Below are 21,029 nucleotides of genomic sequence, written 5' to 3' on the forward strand. Positions count from 1 at the left end.
GACAGAGATAGAGACAGCCAGCGAGAGAGGGAACACAAACAGGGGGAGTGGGAGAGGAAGAAGCAGGCTCATAGCAGAGGAGCCTGATGTGGGGCTCGAACCCACAACGGCGGGATCACGCCCTGAGCCGAAGGCAGACGCTCAACCGCTGTGCCACCCAGGCGCCGAGGAGCAGGAACTTAATAATCTTACACACTTGTGTAACTCTTTCTCAAGCTAAATTAATGAATGCTACCTAGAAGGGCCTATCAAAAGCAAGCCAACAGCCTATGACAATCTCTTACCCAAAGGGTAACTCTAAATTGGGATGAATAAAACATGTAAATGCAATGCCTTTATGGAAAGAAAACATAGGCTCTCGCCAGGAAACAGGAAGAGCAGAATTGGGAGAAATAACCCCAGAATGGAGACTGCCATCCTAGCTCAGGGAAGCTGAAGACTTAGGTAGGTCTGGTCATAGCTTAGGGACTGTTGGGTGACAAATGGGGACCTCCAAACACTCTTTCCAGTGACCTCAGAGGCAGGAAAGGGGAGTCCATCCTAGACCTGGGAGAGGGGATGGAAGCAAGCTGGACAAACAGGAGGCATGGACTATACAGCACAAGTCCATAGCATAGATGGCGTACCCTTAACAGCCAAAGTATCTTGACCCTCCCCCGTACCCCAACATGTTATTTATAAATTACTTCCATGTAGTGCCTATTAAGTGTATCATAAAACCTTCAGAGTATAGACAGCAAAAAGGATTTTGAAACAGAAGATGTAATATTTTATTCTTCACCCTAATCAGTCTTTTGTGCACCCCACTTTGGAGACCAGTAGTACAGAACAGGTGAACTTGTGTGAGAGAGGGGAACATGGAATCGTCAACCCCTGCATAAAACCTCAAAAGGGAGAAACACCGTCTACAAGTTTCCCTCTGCTTTTCTTCAAAAGAGAACCTTGTCACCAAGTCAGTGAATAGGCAGGAATAGTGCCAGATAGGAACTCAGTGTCCCCACCACTCTCTCTCTAGCTTCCAGCCTTCTGCCCGGCTTTCAGATTGCACTTGTCTTCCAAGGTTGCCATAGTTACACCTGATGCCACTGCCAGAAGGTTTTCCACCATTAGGAAGCTCAGACTCTACAATCTGGTAGGCACCGTATCTGACCTGGAAGAGTTTGGATGATAATGCTAGGACTGTTTTCAATTTGGGGGAAGGGAAGCACTTTGTTTAGACTGTATATTACAAGGAGAGGGAATGAACCTAACAGAGTTCTCTTTACAGAGTCCTGGGTACAATTAAGCACTAGGTCCATAGTGGGTTTTGTTTGGTTGGTTGATTGGTTTTGGCTAAAAATTAGCTATGAAAAAAATTATTTCCTGCAAAAACAGGTGTATTATTAGCAAATATCACAGCATTTTTTTCCTATGGGCTTTACAAATAGCTACTAGAAAACATCAAATTTGCTGTGGAGCTTTTATATATGCTTCATCTTATGACTGTAGAGAGAAACACAAATAAACCTATAAATCAGTCTGTAAAAGCATCACCAAAGCAAACTGTATGGGGAAAAACATTTGTCCAGTTTGCTACAGGTCCCCTATATGATTGCATTCTGCATTCGGGACCCCTCAGCACCCAAATGTACAGAACTACAGAACTCCAAAGAACTAAAACACATTTGTGGTCTCAGTTTGACAGGCTTTGGATTGGGAGAACTAGCTGGTTTCTGCCTTTAAACACTGGCACTGGCATTCCAATGTAACACTTGATGATTCTTCTTGTCAAGAATTTGGTAGTTAGTCCTGGTGACCTTAGAGATGCCTTATCTCCCAGCGAACCGTCAGGGAATGGCAGCCAGCCCGCTGCTTCTATCGGTTTAGCCAAGCCCATGGGGTGCAAGCATGGTTCTCACTGACAAGAGGCAGTTAGCTTACTAGGGTTAAAGCACAAAACCTACCCTGGGTAGGGTTTGGGGAACACATTTTTATACCTCAAAAAAACTTAAGAAAAATTAATTCTATAGATTGGTAGTAATTATGGAAACGTCACAATGCTGGGTTTGTTTCTGTTTTTTAATAAGTCAGGTCAGTTTTGCTGTTTCCTTAGATCCTACTTACTTGGCTTTGTTGAGGTACAGCAAAGACAGCTATGGTGTTGGCACCGAAGAGCTTTCATGACACCAGCCCATGGTATCAGCTGATCTTGTGCCTCATGTGTGGTGGGAGACGGAAGAGAAAAGCAGAAATCACAAAGACTTTCTGAAAGTTGGGTTTCAAATTTTCTGACTTCGTAAAACACTGTTTCAAAGAACATTATATTTTATAATAGCCAGTCTCACCACTACTGGTCATAAAGATAAATATTATTTATCCAACTAGAGTTTTCACACATTCATTTATAGTCAATTCCATTATTTCACTCCATGTGAACTATTATATTTTCCCCAATTAAGTGAGCTGATTATGCAACTAAAAGATTGGTAAATATGGAAGTTATTATTGGATCAACATTTTCTACAGGTTACAGCTTAGACTGTTTGTGGGGTACAAAGAGAACATGAAAATTTTTTTCCTACTCTGCCCTAGATTCAAGTTATTCATTCCAAGGACTGATTTATAAATGTCTAAATCTTAATCCCTTTTGCAAATTAGCACGGGCCTTTAAAAGCCCAGATGTTAAAGGAAATTTGCTTTAAATTGCTTTAAAACAGTAAGACAACAGACAGTGGAAAAACAGAAAATACTAAAACAAAGCACTGGTTGAGTAACTACAGCAAAATCTCATTATTTAAAATTCATTCATTCATTGGTGATAGTTGAGAAAGGCACAAGACCAAAATGTACCTTTGGCCTAATTGTGTAAGAGTTTGCAAAGTCAGTTACTAGTGGAAAACATTTTTTAGAGAGAAGGCTGAAACCTCTATAGAGAATGTTTCTAATACCCTTAAGTAATTTTAGACATTTAAAACATTGAATTATTTCTCAGTTATAAATAATCTTTATCAATAATTTAAGTCCTTCTTGAGCCACTACTGAGTAAATCTTCCTTGACCTACTTGTAGGATTTGCTGTAGCGATGAAGGTAGCCTTTCATTTATAAAATAAAATGAAAGCCTTTTCCTAAATCAGACTGCCCTTCCCTGCTAGTTTACCTTGAGCAAAGCAGGTCAGACGTTCTGGTTTATGTACAGGAGATCGAGAAGCAGCTTGCCTGGGTTCAAGTCTCCCTTCTACCAATTGGGCATGTTATTTACGGTCGTGGTGCCTCCATTTCCCAGTCTGTAAAATGGAAAAAATAATAATACCTAAAAGATTTTACAGCACTTAGAACAGTGCCTGGTCCCTTTAAAATTAGCTCTTGTTGCCATAACACTGCATGGCAGGTCAGCGAGGCAGGTTAGACGCAGTCACACCCCCAGGGCATCGCTAAGAGAAACTTCTGTGAAATGGTACATTTTAGAACAGACAGGTTTTTAAGCCCCTCCTTTCACAAAGCTCAAGGGCAAATTTTCTTTCACACCGCTGTGCATCACCACCGTTTTCAGATTCTTCAGCCTTCCTTTCTTCTGGCCTCCATCCACCCAACCTAGCCTGCCAGGTACTTCTGGTTAATTATACATAAGCCTTTTCCAAGCCACCCCCTCCCAGTCTCTTCGAATTCGTCTTTGCTCTCTTTTCATTTCGTCCTAGACCGCACCTCCTCCCTTAAGGCCTCCCTCATAACTCACTCCACTATGATCAGCCCTTGACTCGGGCACCGCTCTGCTTGAGAACCCCTTCTCAATAAATTCTTCAGATGGTAAGAGGCTTTTTGAATCGCCCGGTCTTCATCTGAAATTTTTCATTAAAACGTGGAGTTTGAACAGTCCGCCCTGAGTTGTTGGACTTTGGCTCCAAACCAGACTCCCAGTTAAAGACACAAGAACACGAAAATGGGTGAGCTGCCGGCCCCGAGGGCTGGTGAGCGCGACCGGAGTCCCGTTTAGGAACAGTTCCTTTGGACAGGACCAGGACGAAGGAGAGCGGAGGTTAGTGACGCACCTGAATAAGTCCGCTAGACGAAAGGAAATAACCTAAGGCTTTAATCCTGCAGGGTAAGAGCCCCGCGCGCGCGTGCGCGCGCACACACACACACCCCACAGACACTGAAAGAGAGGAGCCTTCTCAGGTATCTGACAATGACACGACTCTGATCCGGACAGGGTCTCAAAAGCCCCCGATTTCCGGAGAACCCCTGCCCCCGCCACCTCCGAAGATTACTGTTAGCGCGTCTGTCAGCCAAAGCCGGGCTCGGGAGAGCCAGACACCCTCCCCGCAAGCCCCGCGGCCACAGCTCCCCGCCCCCCGCGAACGAGGCTGCCCAGTGTCCTCTGGAACGCCTGAGTGACTGTCGGGTTTCGAACCCGGACGTCGACCCTGGCCCTTGGCGCTCGCAGCCGAGTTCCTGGCGCAGCCTTTGGCCCCCACATCAATCATTTACCGGCCAGCTAGGGCTACTGAGGCCCGAGGAGGGGTATGGTACGGAACTCGAGACCGGGGACAACTCTATCCCCCAAGGCGGCCGCGAAACACTAGCCGGGGAGGCCCCCGCCCTCCCTCGGTGCGTCCGTCCCTCCCTCCTTCCAGCGCCTCGGCTCCCACATCCCCGCCTCCCGCTCCGGGGGCGGCGGCGGCGGCTGCGCCCGCGCCCGCACCGCGCGATGCCCAGTCACCGCAGCAGCGCCGGCTGCCGCCGCAGTCCGCCGCCGCCGCTGTCGCTGCTGCAGCGCGGGCGGCCGCAAGCCCGTAGCAGGGAGCCCGGCGCAGGGGCCGCCGAGCCCGCGCTCTCCTACCAGTCGCTGTGCTGCTCATAACCTGATTGTTTTATTTATTTAATTTTTTTTTTTTTTTCCCAGGAACGGCTGCTCAGAATCAGGTCTTCTCTTGAATCTGCAGCGACGTCCCCGGCGCGTGCACAAAGGCTCCGACGGCGGCCGGCGGGGACAGCCGAGCGCGCGGGAGCCGGCGCCAGAGGTCGCCTGTGCGCGCCCTAGCCAAGCCCCAGGCACCATGCCGCGGCGCCTGCAGCCTCGGGGCGCGGGCACAAAGGGCCCGCCGGCCACGACCGCGGCGGCTTCGGAGGCCGCCTCAAGTTCCCACCCCTCTGCCTCCGGGGACCTTCCAGCAGCGGCCAAGCCGCTGCTGCGCTGGGACGAGGTGCCCGACGACTTCGTGGAGTGCTTCATCCTGTCGGGCTACCGGCGGTTGCCATGTACGGCGCAAGAGTGCCTAGCCTCGGTGCTGAAGCCTACCAACGAGACGCTCAACTTCTGGACGCACTTCATCCCGCTGCTGCTGTTCCTGAGCAAGTTCTGCCGCCTGTTCTTCCTGAGCGGCCAGGACGTGCCCTTCCATCACCCGTGGCTGCTGCCGCTGTGGTGCTACGCCTCGGGCGTGCTGCTAACCTTCGCCATGAGCTGCACGGCGCACGTGTTCAGCTGCCTGTCTCTGCGCCTGCGCGCTGCCTTCTTCTACCTGGACTACGCTTCCATCAGCTACTATGGCTTCGGCAGCACAGTGGCCTACTACTACTACCTGCTGCCCGGCCTGAGCTTGTTGGACGCCAGAGTGATGACACCGTATGTGCAGCAGCGCCTGGGCTGGCACGTGGACTGCACGCGCCTCATCGCCACCTACCGCGCGCTCGTGCTGCCTGTGGCCTTCGTGCTGGCAGTGGCCTGCACCGTGGCCTGCTGCAAGAGCCGCACAGACTGGTGCTCTTACCCATTCGCGCTTCGCACTTTCGTGTTCGTCATGCCCCTCAGCATGGCCTGCCCCATCATGCTCGAGAGCTGGCTCTTTGACCTGCGCGGCGAGAACCCCACGCTCTTCGTGCACTTCTATCGTCGTTACTTCTGGCTGGTGGTGGCCGCCTTCTTCAATGTGAGCAAGATCCCCGAGCGCATCCATCCGGGTCTTTTCGACATTATTGGCCACAGCCACCAGCTCTTTCATATATTCACTTTTCTTAGCATCTATGACCAGGTGTACTACGTGGAGGAGGGCCTACGCCAATTCCTCAAGGCACCGCCTGCGGCGCCCACCTTCTCTGGCACTGTGGGTTACATGCTGCTGTTGGTTATCTGCCTGGGGCTGGTCATTAAGAAGTTCCTAAACAGCACCGAATTCTGCAGTAAAAAGTGAACCTCTGCCTTGGAGGAGGCTGCTGGTTCGCCCACCTATTTGTTTGGAGTTTCTGTTGTTGCCGTTGTTGGTTTCTTTTCAAGTTTTGTTGTGTTTCCTTCTTTGCTCAAGGAAGGTGCTGCAAAACCACAGGGAAAAAGTCGAATGCAACAAGGGGGTCTCAGTGCACTTGGGGGTTTTTGAAGAGGGAGATATGGTTCAAGCAAAAGGGAGAGGGCCACTTGTTCTTGCCCCTGGAAAAAATTCGGGTGGTGTGTCTGACATCCAGGAGTTTTTCAAAGGGAGCGAGTAAAATCCCAGATAAATCCCCGAACAGTTTGGTTTTCCGGTCGTCTTCTGCGCCAGTGGTAATGACGAGTAGTCCTGGTGAGGTCAGGTATGCAGTAAAGAGGGTAAGTAGACAAAATCCCTGGGTACTTTCATTTCAGTGTGAGGAATGCTTGGATTTGTAAAAAGAATGGAGCTTTGTAGGAAATGGGCACAAAGACACAAACCCAGGGCTTAACCTGCTAGAAAATGCATGGAATGTGAACACAAATTATTTCAAAATGTTTCTCAGATGTTATTTAAATAGTAATATATACAATGATTTTTCATAATTTATCAAAGCTTGTGATATGCACTGAATTGTCTTTGTTACATAGTTTTGAATTTTGCAGCCCTTCTGCATTGCACACACTTGAACTGGACATCAGGGCAAGCTGCTTGAGAATTCTCAACTACTTTTTTAAACAGTGTTTTCTGAAGGCTTATGTGTGTTAGGATACAACTGTGAATTATTCTACCTTAGGGACTCTGGTTAAACTATTGTTGAGGAGCTCAGTGGTTTGTATACATCCCAGATTCCAATTTACTTTAATGTATTCCACAAAACCCATCCGATTTTTTGTTTGTTTTGTTTTTAATTTTATTATTTCCTTCTCTACTTATTTAAATTGCCACTGGAATAAATGTGCCTTTTGAAGCAATGCCCAAATGACTGGTCCTCAGACATAGTTTCGTGCATGGAGAGAGCAGTAAGAATACGCTTTTCCTACTTTACTGTAAATCAGGGTCTAACATTCCACCCAGGAAGGAAGGGAGATGGTGTTGGTTTTAAAATTTTGGTAGGACTGGAAGTAGCTTACCAGGAGAAAAGGAGCCAACCCACTAATGTGGCTGTGGTTCCTAATGCAGCCATCGGGGAAGGTGAGAGGACACTGTTCTAGACCAATGCCATTTATCCTTGCTTAAAATTAAAAATGTAATATTCAGGAATAACTGAGGCAGTTATATTATGAAAGTCAGGAGCATATTACTTGAGTTGAAACTGAGGATGTTGAGTTAAATAACATTACCTTTGCATAGTTGAACACTGGTCTCATTTGGATCCACACTATGGAAATGAAAGGAAAAATCACTGAAAAATTAGTGAACATGTTTCTGAGATCCTTTCTAACAACCACACTGATCAATGTTATTTAAGACATTTCTCATAAGTGATAACCTGTCCTTGAGATAACAACTCTAGATTAACACAAACCACTGAGGTGGCTTATTTAATTTAACTTATCACACTTCCTGACAAGTCCTTTTGGTTAAGAGCCACTGAACGGGGAGTCTTGACTTCATAGTATAATTTAGATCAAGCACATAAGGTAGATGAACACATACCTCAGCACTAGTAGGCTGGAACTCCTAAAAAGATTGCTGTTTTTGTTTATGCTTTTAATCTCTACTGTATTTGTAAACAGAGAAGCTTGGCACAATTCCCTGGAGGAACCAGTATCCTTGTGCGTTAATTTGCACACAGAAGTTAACTTTATATATGTTTATATTTAATTTGGAACCTCTTAATGGGATCATAAATACACTTTGCACATTTGCTGATGGATGTCCGTATCTAATCTTTTGCAAGTGCAAGGAGATTCCCATTAGTTGATAGAGGCTGAGAAATTGTGCCTAGCACAGATGTTATTCCTCAGCTGTAACTTAACTCAGCGCATGTATTCATGGACAATTATGGAAATCAGGATATTTCCACATGCAAACTTATTTGCATGTCATTGTTGTCTCTTCTTGAGCCCTAAAGAATGTTGGTTTGGAAGCTAGAGAAACAGGTTGAAGAGTGTTTGGTAGCTTCCTTGTAATACAGGACCTCCCCTTTCAGAAGGAACTTTCAAGGGATAGAATTCCTAAAAGGGTCCATGAGTTTGAGAACAAGAAATAAACCCTGTATTTGTCATTTTAAATTTTTGTTGGAGATCTTCTGGGTCTACAAACAGAATTCCCTTCTCGCCCTGTGTCTTTGTCCTTAAGCAGAGGCCACTTAAGGATAAAATTATAACAGTATCATTTTCAAGTGATTATGATGCATGAGCCCAGTAAGGTGACACAGTTTTCCTCTCAAAGTTTTCAGACCCCGTATGCCCCAGAGAGAATGAGGACTCACTTTCCTTCCCTTTGCCATTTTCTTCCTCTACTTTCCTTTCTCCCATTCCATCTTAGTGTTTATATACCACGTATAACATTGACAAAAGGACATTCTAGTTGAAACCAGTGGTATGGCTTCACTTCCTATTTGCAAACAGATACCATATATGCTATATAGGACCAGAGATGATCTGTGAAACTATGTATGTTATTTGCTAAATTATATCAGATTTCTGCCCAGATAAATGGGGATATTTTAGATGTAGCATATATTTACTGAGTCTTCACATGCATGGAACTAGCCAGGTATATTATTACATATTTCAGGGGTAATACAGCAATCAGAATAAAATATTTTTAAAAATATTTTTTCACATTCTCCACTTTGGCACATCCATTAGAATTCAGTTTACTTTATTGTGTTCAGCTGATTGAAATGTAGGACAAATGATAAATAAGAATGTACTCCATTATCTCTGTAAAACCTATTTTGGCAGTGGAATTTTGAAGCATATTATGTAATGCATTTTATTTTTACTTGTTAGTCATGATCTAGATGACATCTCGAGCAGCGTCATAGAGTCATGCCTGGGAAATAAAGGTGTTTGACTTTGGAGCCTGTCACCCTGTGGGTTGGTCTCTGGGGTTGACTCAGCTGAGTTAATTGGTTAAAGGGGGTTCCCTTCTTCCCTGTCCTTGCAGCTGCACCCTCAGGTGAAAGGGATGACCTTCCCAGACAGAAGTGAGTTTTTTGGTCATGTCATGACTGGCTCGTAAAAATAAGCGTGATCTTTTCCACTGGCCATACACTTTCCATAAATAGCCCAGGAAGAAAGTATGGGGCTTCAGAGCTGGCCAGAGTAGCCTTCACATGTTTCCATTCATAAATCCTGCCCGTAAGTGCTTGCAGTTAAAAACCATTTAGCCTAATTCATTATACCACTCCAGGGTAATCAGTTCTAAGAATGCAAAATTGGGGGATGGAGGTGATTCGTATAATTTTTTTATGATTTGGTGCTGAATCTGAGGGCTCACAGCAATAATAAACAGGGATTGTTATCTTCAAATCTCTTTACAACTCTACTTAGTTAATCTGCACAAAGCTAGAGTAGGAGACAGGTACAGTAGGAATTATCTCCATTTCTAGGTTATACCAAGGTGACGGAATCAAGTTTTCAAACTAGCATTAGAACATGGGGATGGTTGTATGCTCACTTATGAGTGTTTGCTAGTTTGCATGGCTATGGTGCGTGGTCAAGCACACAGACACTAATTAGAGATGTGTGTCTCCATAATTATATGTCTATGATTAATAATATCTAATATCTATTTTATATATATATATATAATTTATCATTGTAAAACAGAACGAAGTGTGATTCAAGTTATCCTTGAATTTAGATTATAAAATCTTAAACAAAATATACTTAAATAGTTTTTATTATCTTGGATTGTTCTTCATCTGTTTTGAAGTCTGCCACTGCTGACTTCACTCTGTCAGGAGTCTTTGAGTTGATTTCCACATTTGTCCATGTAATCCTTTCAGTGATCATTGAGCACCTACTGCATATAAGACATCGGGCAAGGATCCATCCATATTATTACAGCCGTTACCCCTTTGTATGCTGGTGGAACAGAGATGGGAACACCAGAAAGCCCTCTGGCCAGGAACCAGACACTGACCTTGGCCACAGCAAAATGTCCTAAGCCACTGAATTTGGTTCTTTTCTCCTTTCTGTTAGCATAGGAGCAATGCATAGAATCTTACTTCAATTAACAGGCTAACTTACCCAGAATCAATTTTTCTTTCTTTTTTTTTTTTCTGTCTCCTCCTAGGCCTATGTGAATTTTATTGCTAAAAATAACTAGAAAATTTAATGTACGATGCAGGTGAAGGGATAGCAGGCATATGTACATGGAGCGAGTTGAAAATTTTATCATCACTACTAATTAATAGAAATGTTAGTAACAACTACTTTTTGGGAGGTTAATAGCATTCATGTCATTATGAAGCAAGATTCATCTGAAGTGCCTAGACTGTGACATCATTAAGTGTCTGAATTTCATAGATAGCATACTTAAGTTTTAAAAATAGGAGCTTCAATCTGCAAAGATGAACTCATGTTCTTTAGCCTTTTCCCTCTTTCAAGGTCTTTGTATTGTAATCTATAAAACATGTCTTAGAAAAAATTACTCTGGAGGAAATTATGAAAAAAAAAAAGTATCAGATGTGAAACAGACAGGAAGAAGGCATAAGCAGGGGAGAACAAGGAGGATTAGATTCAAGCAGTTAGAATGGAACAGCAAGTTCAACCGTGGACAATTTCTCCTGAATTTTAAATTTTATCCCTAGAAGAGCATGTGAACTCCCATGGTGTTAGCACTCAAATGGACAGGCAAGGAATTTTATTTGGCAGTCTAACCACATCCTGTAGTTTTTGACCTGAGCACCAGTGCCAAGGATATTTTGAGTCGTACTCTTACCCCTGGCTTAATGTCCCTAATTTGTTTCCATAAAATTAGAACATAAGGCAAATAGGCATTAGGGGATAGCACCAGCCAATTGTAAATCACCTTTCGAATCATTTCTTTGAAGGATTGCCAATATCCTCTGATACAAATTGTCTGACGAAAAGCGAACAAGCCTAGACAAACTGAAAAAAGAAAGCATTCATTGGTTTAGCTGAGTGAGCACCATTGTATTCCAATGTGATAGGCCGCACAACTTCCTGCTGAAGGTTTTATTCCTTCTTCAATACTATGAATAATTATCTTTTAATTGTGAAAATGGGTATCAATTCTTAATTACTCTTCCAAAAATCCAATATAAATTTTTGCTGTTGTTTCGAAAGGACAGATGTATTGCATTTCTGGTTTGCAGATTTCTAGCCAGCTTGTCAACATTTTTGTTCTAGAATAGCTTCTTAAGAGTCTGTGAGCAAGATGCAGAATTAGAGTGCTTATTTATAGGTCAGAGGCCAAGAATACTCCGTTGGCTGTTAACTGTGGCGGGATGTGACTTTGGAAAGCTCTGAACACATCTTTACATGCAACAAAATGATCACTTATTTACTATTTAACTCAACGGAAAAGAGCCTTTTGTTTGAGCTTTTGAAAGTGTTCCCCAATGTATTGTGCTTCTAAACGTGATACATGATCCCAGTATTTTTTGTTTTGAACAATCTCTGAAAGCTATTCCAAACATGGCATTCCTCAAGGAATATTTCTTGAATGTGCAAAAGTATTCTCGAATGTGTCATGTGGCAGACCACCTTTCTCATGCCTTACAGCTGCGCCTAAAATATGCAATAAGCACTCACGTAGGAGTGGCAGGGTCTTCAGGTAGTGATTTCACCACGCCGTAGAAATGGCCCTGCTCCGCACAGCTCACCCACCACATTGAGAAAGGACGTCATGTAAATAAACCTTCGTTTCTAGGTGAGGGAAATACAGGGACACACATAATTCCATTTCTTCTTTCAGTTCCATCTGTAGTTAGAAAGCGTAATCTTTTTAATATGCTGGATGCAAAAAAGAAAATTAATAGGAAAACATTTTAAAGAGGTATTCTAATTTTCTATTTTAAAAGTTTATAATAGCAATTTGTTTGTAAAAACAGGCCTTAGCACATAGATGAGAACCAGCGCTTTTTGGACAGCCTCATCTTTGTCCTGGGAGTTTAATCACCTTGAGCTCTTACCCAAATGAAAGACCTAGTAGGTCTTTAAAAATGTAAATAATGTATAGTTTAAAGAAGGGTAAAAAACCCATTTTTTTAAAAAATGAAGAAAACAGGTCAGATATGTTCTAGGTGTGTAACAAGGCTAAATTAAAAGTCTTTTAAACATTCTGGTTAGAAACTTCATTAAATTCACTCTCCCAGCAAGGCTTAGCACAGAAGGTCTACTTCTCGACCAGCCTGATTTTTTTTTACGGAGGCTATGAGCAAAATTATTCTAATAAAGCAACTGAGTCCTGAGGCAGTAAGGGGATGAGGCACAGTTCACTTTGATGAGGGTATAACCACAGTAAATGACATAGCCAGGAAACTGTACAGCCCTGGACACGTGCTCCTCATTTCTGTGGAGTGGAAAGGAACATAGAGCCCCACGCCATCGCTACACAGACCAGGGAAAGGCTGTCTACGTTGCAGGGCTGGGGACGACCCCATGGCTGTTCTTTTATCTGCATAAAGCATGTGGTACCTCTGAACCCCTCATTTCAGCCTTGTCCCAGGCCATTCCCACCACCCTGGAAGCCTTCGGTTTCCACAACCTCCGCCTTGAAGACAAAAGGTATTTAGGCCTTGTCCAACCACCTGCCTTATGAGGTCCATCCATTTCTAAACCAAGGGTTTAAATGTGATTACTTTGCTCGGATTTACAAGAATGTACAATCAACGGGTCCCCTTTTGCGGTAAAGGGCACTAATTGAAGGCCATACTCATTTTTTCCCTCAGGTCAGAGGCAGAGGGAGGATTTCACAGTGACCAAATAGAGACCTCCTTGTGTCAGTTTTTTTTTAAAGTTCATTTAATGGTGATAATGGAGGGAGAAAGGAGTAAAGGATAATAATGCAGGCATGAAGAAAGAAACCGAAAGAAAGATCCCACTGCTTGCTCAATTAATTCTTCTTAGGCTGCCTGACTCCAGCCATCACCTACATCCTAAACAGCTGTGTTTAGCTGGCTAGAGAGGCTTCTCAGGCTGTGTGAACTTCCACACAGGGACTATATGTGATTTCAGATCAATAGTGTAGTCTGCCAGAGAAGCATTCTTTAATCATAATTCCCCGTTACCCGATAAACAAATCTATAGAAATAGCTATCACATTGGTCAGTTCTGTGCATGTAGCTAACGAAATTGTGACTCATTTCTCTTGTACAGTTTGCTATGATTTTGGTTTTCTGAGACATTTGTTCCTTATGGTCTTGAATATGAATTCTATATTAATAATATAACTATGTATTTTTTGCTGAAAAACACATGTATGAAGTAAGAATAAATCATTTGTAAGCATAGCGTTTAGGTCTGTGTTTGTATGCCTTCAGCAAACAATTCCGAAGTTGATAGTAAGTATGTATAGCACTAATACGCATGATAAGAAGCCATCCCTTTTATAAAAGTCAGCAGGTAGAACGGAAGAATGTAAGTGTCTGATGGAAGTCCTGAAGAAGCACCCTTAGTATATTTTTATAATTTTATTTAAATGAAAAAATTCATGAGTCACTTTGAAACCATGTCTTCTAAGAAAATACTTAAGCCCAGATAATGAAGTTTTTCCTTACTCTTCCCTATATTTCAAGGCACCTGTGGTCCATGGACTTCTGTGCAGTGCAAGTGCAGCCTGTCCCAGAACCCTGGGGATGTGTGTGAATTTGTAGTCTCTCCCAAATAACCCTAGCAAAGGAGATCCAGCTCCAGTTATTAAGGTCTGTGAGGTAACCTCAGGGAAGCCGAAGTCTAACCCCGAGGGAAGCCAGGATAAGAATAGAGCCAACACATGGGTTGGGGCTGAATAGAATAAATCACAAAGGGAGGCTTGATCAATCTGTGCCTGAAGCCTACACACTATGGACTTATCCTTATGTGAGCCAAGAAATTTCCTTCATTTTACAATCTAGTTTGAGTGTTCATTGCTTATAATGAGAAGTCTCTTAACTTATCCATAAGGTTTGGTAACCTCCCAGCCATCAACAATAGAATTTGCACAGCCCCCATCCCACCTTCACTCAGCCAGTCCCACATTTTTAGGATCTGCGTATTTGAAATACATCACGTTTAAAGTACAGATTTCTGTATTAGGACTCAGTGCTGTCCAGTGACCCTCCCGGGTTGCCTAAACCACTTTCTCTCCTGCTCCCCACTGCAGATATTTCATATCTCTGACCTGCCCACTCCCTCCCACTCCTCAAATCTCCCATCCTACCACTTCCCATCTCTTCAGCAACCACACTACTATTACACATTGTTCTCCTGTATGTTCAACTACTTCTACTCAATAGGGTTCTTCCTACAAACGTTTAAAAATGTACCACTAGTATCTCCCATCTTCTAAATAAAGAAAGTCACCCTCTCCCCACTATGTCACACTCTAACAACCACCACCCTCTCTTCTCCTTCACAGCCAGGCTTTTTGCAAGAGTGGTGTGTACACCGTCTTTGCTTCCATACCTCCCACTCATTCATTCACCCACTGCATTCTGGCTTCATTAGTCTCACTAGAATGGTTCTTACATGATCTCCAACAACCTCCTTGACTGATGGACATTTTTTAGACCCTGTTTGCCATTCCCTTCTCCTGAAACTCTCCCCTTGTCCTCTGGGACCCCATAGTCCCTGGATTCCCTCCTATCTCTCGGGCTACTGTTTCACAATTGCCTTTGCTGACTTCTCTTGCCCTGTTTACACCTCAAGTCATTTTTCTCAAAGTGTAAGCCAGACCAGGGGCCCCTGGCTGACTCAGTTGGAAGATCGTGTGACTCTTGACCTCAGGGTCATGAGTTCAAACCTCACGTTGGGTGTAGAGATTACTCAAAAAAAAAAAAAAAAGTGTGAGCCAGACTATCTACATTAGTTTAAAGGCTTCGTCAGCATCTTGATTCTGCCACTTCCTTTCAGGTCTCACAGCAGAGGTATTATAATTCTTGTTCTAGGAAGCTCAACCTTGAGCCTACTCCAATACTTCCGATTTTGTAACCAATACCTGTTAATAAATCCCCTTCGGCCCCAACTAGGTTGAGTGGATTCTGTTGTCTGCAACTGAACCTTAACTGATACAGCAGGCAAACAGAAAAAGATGGTGATCAAAAGTTCTGGCAATGGGAAGCCATAGCTCTTTAATTCCCCCAACCAATCATTGTTGGATAGTCTGTTGGGCTTCTGATTTTTTTTACCTTTAATTTTCCTTGGAAGACAAAGCAGGTTCTGAATCAGGCAGCTTCTTCCGAGAGTTTGGTTCTATTGCAAAGCAAAAAAGAAACATTAGAATTACCTAGAAATTTGTTTCCCCTTAATGTTGACTTAATACAGATGGACAGAGACACAACATGAATATTTAGAATTTATGTCAGGTGAAAGAAATCTAAAATAACAAGTGGCATTCCCATATCACTGAAGTTTATATAATTTCCATATAGAGATTAAGCCCCTGATAACTAAAAATCCTAAGACTACACAGAATTCTGACACTGGATAGGAATTCTAGGAGACTGAGCCAGAACTTCAGCAGCTGCTTGGCTTCCTCTTTCCCTGGACAAAGGTGCTTTAGTGCAGCCCCCTCTTTCTTCTAGCAGTACCCTAAATTTCCTTTTAGGAAGGACCCCTCCCACTGAACCTTGCTCTCCCTGGTGGTGGTGACCCGAGGTAGGCTTGCAAGCATCGAGCTTCTCTAGATTCTGAACTTCCCACAACTTGCCTGCATATGTCTTCATGCAATTCTGAGAGCTATCCCATGAGTTTCAATAAATTTTTTTCTTATTATTTTCTTCCTGTAAATTAACCAGAAGGTTCCCATTTTTTTTCAACCAAAGAGAATTAAATAAGGGCTTCCAGTTTCTGATCCGGCATATAAGGAGCTTAGAAGTTATCATTTTATGCTGACAATTAAAAAGCTGAATAAGCTTTAAAAAAATCAACAAGTCTTCTTAGATCTGTCAGAGAATTGTGGCCACAGCGCAAAATGCTGTCCTCCAAATTAGGCAGACACACAGGTAGATACAGAGAGTTACAACTTACCACATTAGGAACCCACAAGCAGAAACCTGCGGGAACCAGTACCGAGTTCCTTTCACCTGATACATCATGTCTGGCAGTAAAAAATTACAAGGCTACTAAAAGGCAAAAAGCATAGTTTAAAGAGACACAGCAAGCATCAAACCTAGACTCCGATAAGGCAGGATGTAGGAAATATCAAATTGGAAATTTTAAACAATGATGCTAACTGCTCTAATGGAAAAAGTAGACAACGTGCAAGAACAGATGGGTAATTGTAGGCAAAGGGATGGAAATTCTAAGAAAGAATAAAAGATAAATGCTAGAAATCAAAACCATTGTGACAGAAATGAAGAATACCCTTGATGGCCTCATTAGTAGACCAGACACAGCCAAGGAAAGAATCAATGAGCTTGAGGATATATCAGGAGATGCTTCTGAAACTGAAAGACAAAGAGAAAAAAGACTGGGAAAAACAAACTAAAAAAGAGCAGAATATCCAAGAACTGTGGGACAACTACCACAGGTGTAATACATACATAATAGGAATAACAAGGAAAAGGGAGAAAAAGGAACCGAGCATATTGACTGACACAACACCCATTCAAAATTTATAACTTGAAAGGAAAGGACACGACTTCTGAATCATTTGTAAGTAATTTCTTTCCTCCTTTCTGTCTTAGAAGACCCCTGTCTGTTTCTGGCTGTCAAATTTTTTTTCTCAAGAGCAGAAGGAATTCTTTAAGAAAGGTGAGAATTTGGGGCACCCGGGTAGCTCAGTTGGTTAAGCATCTGACTCTTGATTTCAACTCAGGTCCTAATCTCAGGGTCTTGAGATCAAGTCTGTATTGGGCTCTATTACAGCAAGGAGTCCGCTGAGTTTCTCTCCCTCTCCCTCTGTCCCTCCCTCCGGCTCACGCACTCTTTCTAAAATAAATAAATAAATCTCTAAAAAAAAAAAAGAGTGGTGAGAATTTAAAAATCTGATTACCTTTGCAATTTGTAAGTACTTTCTAAAACCACAGGATTAACAAAGGAGATCCCATTACTGCCTTTGTAATTTCCATCCATCCCACCTTACTTGAACCTATGTAACTGTCAAAATATACGTGGAAAGCTGAGAGGTAGGGAGAAGCCATGTGAACATTTATCAGTACAAAATGTAATCTCCTAAGAGCTACCTTATTAATTCAAGATGACTTGAGTGAGTTTTTACTCCAGCTCTTAATTTAATGATTCACCACGTCAGCTCATCCTTCCCTACGATAAATCTGTTTGGATGGTAATCTGTAAACATCAATTTAGAGTTCTTTCATATTCTAATTTCAGTTACACAGAAATGTCATAAAGTACAAAAAGAAATGAGTTTAAGGAAACATTTTTCTGAAGATACATAATACACCAATTGTAAGCAGATGGTGCTCAAATCTTGCACATAAGGCAAGAAAAGGATTCAAGTCCTCGTTTCCATTGTTTTGGTTTGATTTTTTGGTTTTGATTTTTGTGTTTTCTTTTCGTCCCTTTCAGCTCTTAGAGAAAACGTCAGATACAAAAGATGGCAGATGTGAAATCCTGCCAGAAGTCTCTCATTTTGATCTTTGTTGTTACCTATTTCTTGCCAAATGTAAAGTTTGTTCATTTATAGGTGCAAATTTACCACAGAAACATATAAAGGGGTCCACAGCAAGTGGTATAAATCATGGTTCCTCCCTTCAATTTTATTACACAGGTGGATCTGGCTAAAATGAATTTTAAAATAAGAGGCAGAAGGAAGAGGGGATTTTCTTAGCATTAGATGGCAATCCTACGTTGTCTCCCCATCCTACCGCTTCACGGAATCATTTGAGTCCTGGGGCTATCATTTGCTTGGTTGTGGCAGAGGGAGCTGTCCTCGCGGGATGAGTCACACTGTCCTGTAAGTCAGATTCAAGTCTTCCTGGGCATAACAACCCAGGGCTCCTTATATGAAAACCAGGATACCTTAAAAAAGAAACCTTTCACTCCCTGTCCATCCTGTCCAGTCCCATAAATATTTCTAACAAGACATGTCAGGCCACAGTGTCACTCAGCTCCCTACACAAGGGCTGGTGACTATTCACAACCCCTCCTAAGAAATTCCAAAGAGGAAACAAGTGCCGACCTGAAAAATGGGGGGCCGCATCAGGAATAGCTGCTTGGGTGCTTGGGACATCTTAGCGTCCAGCCTGGTTCTGTGTCTGGCACTCTGTCCCCACCGTCCACGCTGCGGCCGTGGAGCTGGATAACTGCAGTCAGAAAACCTACCGTAGACGCAACCTGAAGTTCCTTACAACTGGGAAGAAAATGTTGGACACCCAAGTTGGGGATTGGGGGCAGTGGGGATCCTAACCACCCCCTCCAGAGAGTGGCACCTAAAGAGGGACAGACACACAACACACACACTCTCTCCTTCTCTCTCACACACACTCCCAAACTCCAACTCCCTGGTCTGCGAGATGGTGAGATGATCCCCAGCAGTAATGGCCCCTAGAAAGATCTCTTCCTGAACCATGGAAGACAGCGGAGGGGATTCCTCTGGGAATCCCGGCAGGTGGGGCACGGGCTCTGGAATACACTGAGCAGCCGGAGGGAGGCGTGTGTCTTCCTGGGGCGTGGCGAGCTCGCAAGGGGCAGGAGTTGGGAGGCCAGTGGGGCAAGGTGGCTGCAGCGCCCCGGGGCAGCCCGAGGCTTGGGGGTGGGGGCGGGGCAAGGCGCGGTGGGAAACCCTGTAGGTGATCTAAGTCTGGCCTCTTTCCTCCATTGCAGTTATTTGCCTCTTGCAGCATCAGACCTCGGCTGGGTTTGACTTCTCAAGGCATTACTCCCCAGTCTTGTCATGTTAGGAAGTTACTTGGCCCCCCTGGACCTCCGTTTCCTCATCTGTAAAATGCGGTTGTAAATATTTCTTCCTTAGGGTAGCTCGAGAATCCAGAGAATGAATGTAAAGTTTTCTGCTCGGTGCCTGGCACATGGTAACTGTTCAGTACATTTTAGCTAAAACACTTAAGAATCCCATAGCACACACAATCCACGAGGCTGCTGGGAGCATGTGTGCACTCCGGGGGGGGGGGAGGGGGGAAGTGGAATTGAATTAACTTTCTTTCTTGATCGGTGCTATCCAATAGAAATAAAATGCAAACCGCATATGTGATTTTCTAGTATCTACATTAAACGGGTAAAAAAAAATCAAGTGAAATTAATTTTAGTAATACATTTTATTTAGCCCATTATATCCTAAATATTATCATTTCACCAGACACATTTCAAGACCTTCAATTTCTTCCGTGCTGGACAGCACAGCTCAGACTCCTTGTCACCCTATGGGTCTCAGCTCAAATGTCACCACACCCTTTGAACATCTAAGTAACCACCTTGGTCTCCTCCCCACCCCCACCCCCCACATTCACCATGGCTTCATCCTGTTTTATTTCTTGCACATCATTTATCACCATGTGAAATGACCTTGCTTATTGTTTCCTTTTCCCCATTAGGATCTAAGCTGTAAGACCGCAGAGGTGGCTCCTTAGCAGCGGGCATGGTGCCCTGCCTACTGCAGACACCCACTGAATACTTGTCAAATGTATGAATGAATGAACGAACAAATGAATACATGACTGGATGTGGTATTATCTACCTACTCTACAGACAGAACTATCCAATTCTGACTAAGAAGATCTCTCTGCAATGCGGAAATAGTATTCTATTTGAAGAGTTCAAAGGATGCACAATACTCACAGGGATATAAAAACAGAATTCTACCATTTGGACAATTATGGTGGCAGTGACAAGTGACTCAGCTGCTACCTTTATACCTAGGTTATAAACTCCATCTCCCAACTGTGATGGCCTAAGTATCAGATGTTCTTCGATAGCCATTTATTTGCTTTATGCATTATCTAAAATGTATACCAACTCCATTTAAGATTTTTAAAAACAGTTTTAAAATAAAGCTTAATATATAAAAATATTAAACTGAGTCCAAATGGTGAAGAGCCAGTTAACTATGGCTAGGCTCACCTTCACTAAAAAGAGAGTAGCTGGCCTAGCATAGGAGTGTGTGTATATCTCTGTTGAGACAATTCTACAATAGGATTTTCTTGATAAAACGACATTTGGGCAATGGCTCAATAACGATAGTTAAAACCTATTTCTGGACGAGCTACTCAATTAAGGCAATAATGTGTTTGTGGTACTCATTCTAATGGACTCATTCGCTACTATAAAATCGTTAGTGAATAGTGGTTTCTAACCTGGCAGCCTAGTAGCATTACCTAGAGAGCTTTGCAAGGCAGGTGATTCCTAGGGTCTATCCTCAGAGATTCTAATTCAGACAATCTGTCAGGGCTTTGGAAACTCTTGTTAGAAGAGCTCTCTTGGTGTCTCCAGTAATGAGCTGGGTCTGGGACATTCTGCAGCAGAATTGTCCAACGATCACCAGAGGCAGATGAACCAGGACACCAAAGAGGCTCAATTTGCAAGGACAGTTCATGGGTGTGAGTCCCTCCCAAAGCCCTGTATCCAGTTTTGTGTTTGTAATTTTGCATTCTTTTTCTTACACAAGGGAGCCCAAATTATAAAGGGTTCACTCCCCAGAAAACCTGGATCTGCTCCCGACCATAAACTATACTACAGCCAGAAAACGACAGCCACAGAGCAAATCCAGCCCTCTGCCTATTTTTGTACGGCTCATAGCTGGGAATGGTTGCTACGTTTATTTAC

General features: G+C 43.3%; 1 protein-coding gene and 1 long non-coding RNA gene across 11 annotated transcripts in view; one reads left to right on the forward strand and one right to left on the reverse strand.

Annotated features, from left to right (window-relative positions):
- LOC105236525 overlaps positions 1-5,412 on the reverse strand; it is a 15,096-nt gene extending 9,684 nt beyond the window's left edge. For 2 of the 5 annotated variants that reach the window (XR_004625983.1, XR_004625982.1), the window contains exons 1-3: positions 3,714-3,852; positions 3,138-3,264; positions 2,104-2,283 (exon numbers count right to left, since the gene is read on the reverse strand). This is a non-coding gene — a long non-coding RNA (uncharacterized LOC105236525). Of the gene's footprint in view, positions 1-2,103; positions 2,284-3,137; positions 3,265-3,713; positions 3,853-4,026; positions 4,175-4,465; positions 4,565-5,276 lie in introns of those variants that run through there. The other 3 variants (XR_004625985.1, XR_004625984.1, XR_002142188.2) reach the window with 3 other exon arrangements.
- Positions 3,515-13,585, forward strand: PAQR9 (progestin and adipoQ receptor family member 9). 6 transcript variants are annotated; one of them, XM_034661876.1, is made up of 2 exons: positions 3,515-3,583; positions 4,881-13,585. In XM_034661876.1, the coding sequence occupies exon 2, from the start codon at positions 5,035-5,037 to the stop codon at positions 6,166-6,168; it is 1,134 nt and encodes a 377-aa protein (XP_034517767.1). In that variant the 5' UTR covers positions 3,515-3,583; positions 4,881-5,034; the 3' UTR covers positions 6,169-13,585. The 6 variants fall into 6 exon arrangements, with proteins under 6 accessions (XP_034517767.1, XP_034517765.1, XP_034517768.1 ...); XM_034661874.1 differs by lacking the exon at positions 3,515-3,583 and adding an exon at positions 3,897-4,013; XM_034661877.1 differs by lacking the exon at positions 3,515-3,583 and adding an exon at positions 4,138-4,153.
- The last annotated feature ends 7,444 nt before the right edge of the window (positions 13,586-21,029 follow it).

The sequence above is a fragment of the Ailuropoda melanoleuca genome, chromosome 6, assembly GCF_002007445.2.
Source record: "Ailuropoda melanoleuca isolate Jingjing chromosome 6, ASM200744v2, whole genome shotgun sequence".
Classification (NCBI taxonomy): Eukaryota; Metazoa; Chordata; class Mammalia; order Carnivora; family Ursidae; genus Ailuropoda; species Ailuropoda melanoleuca.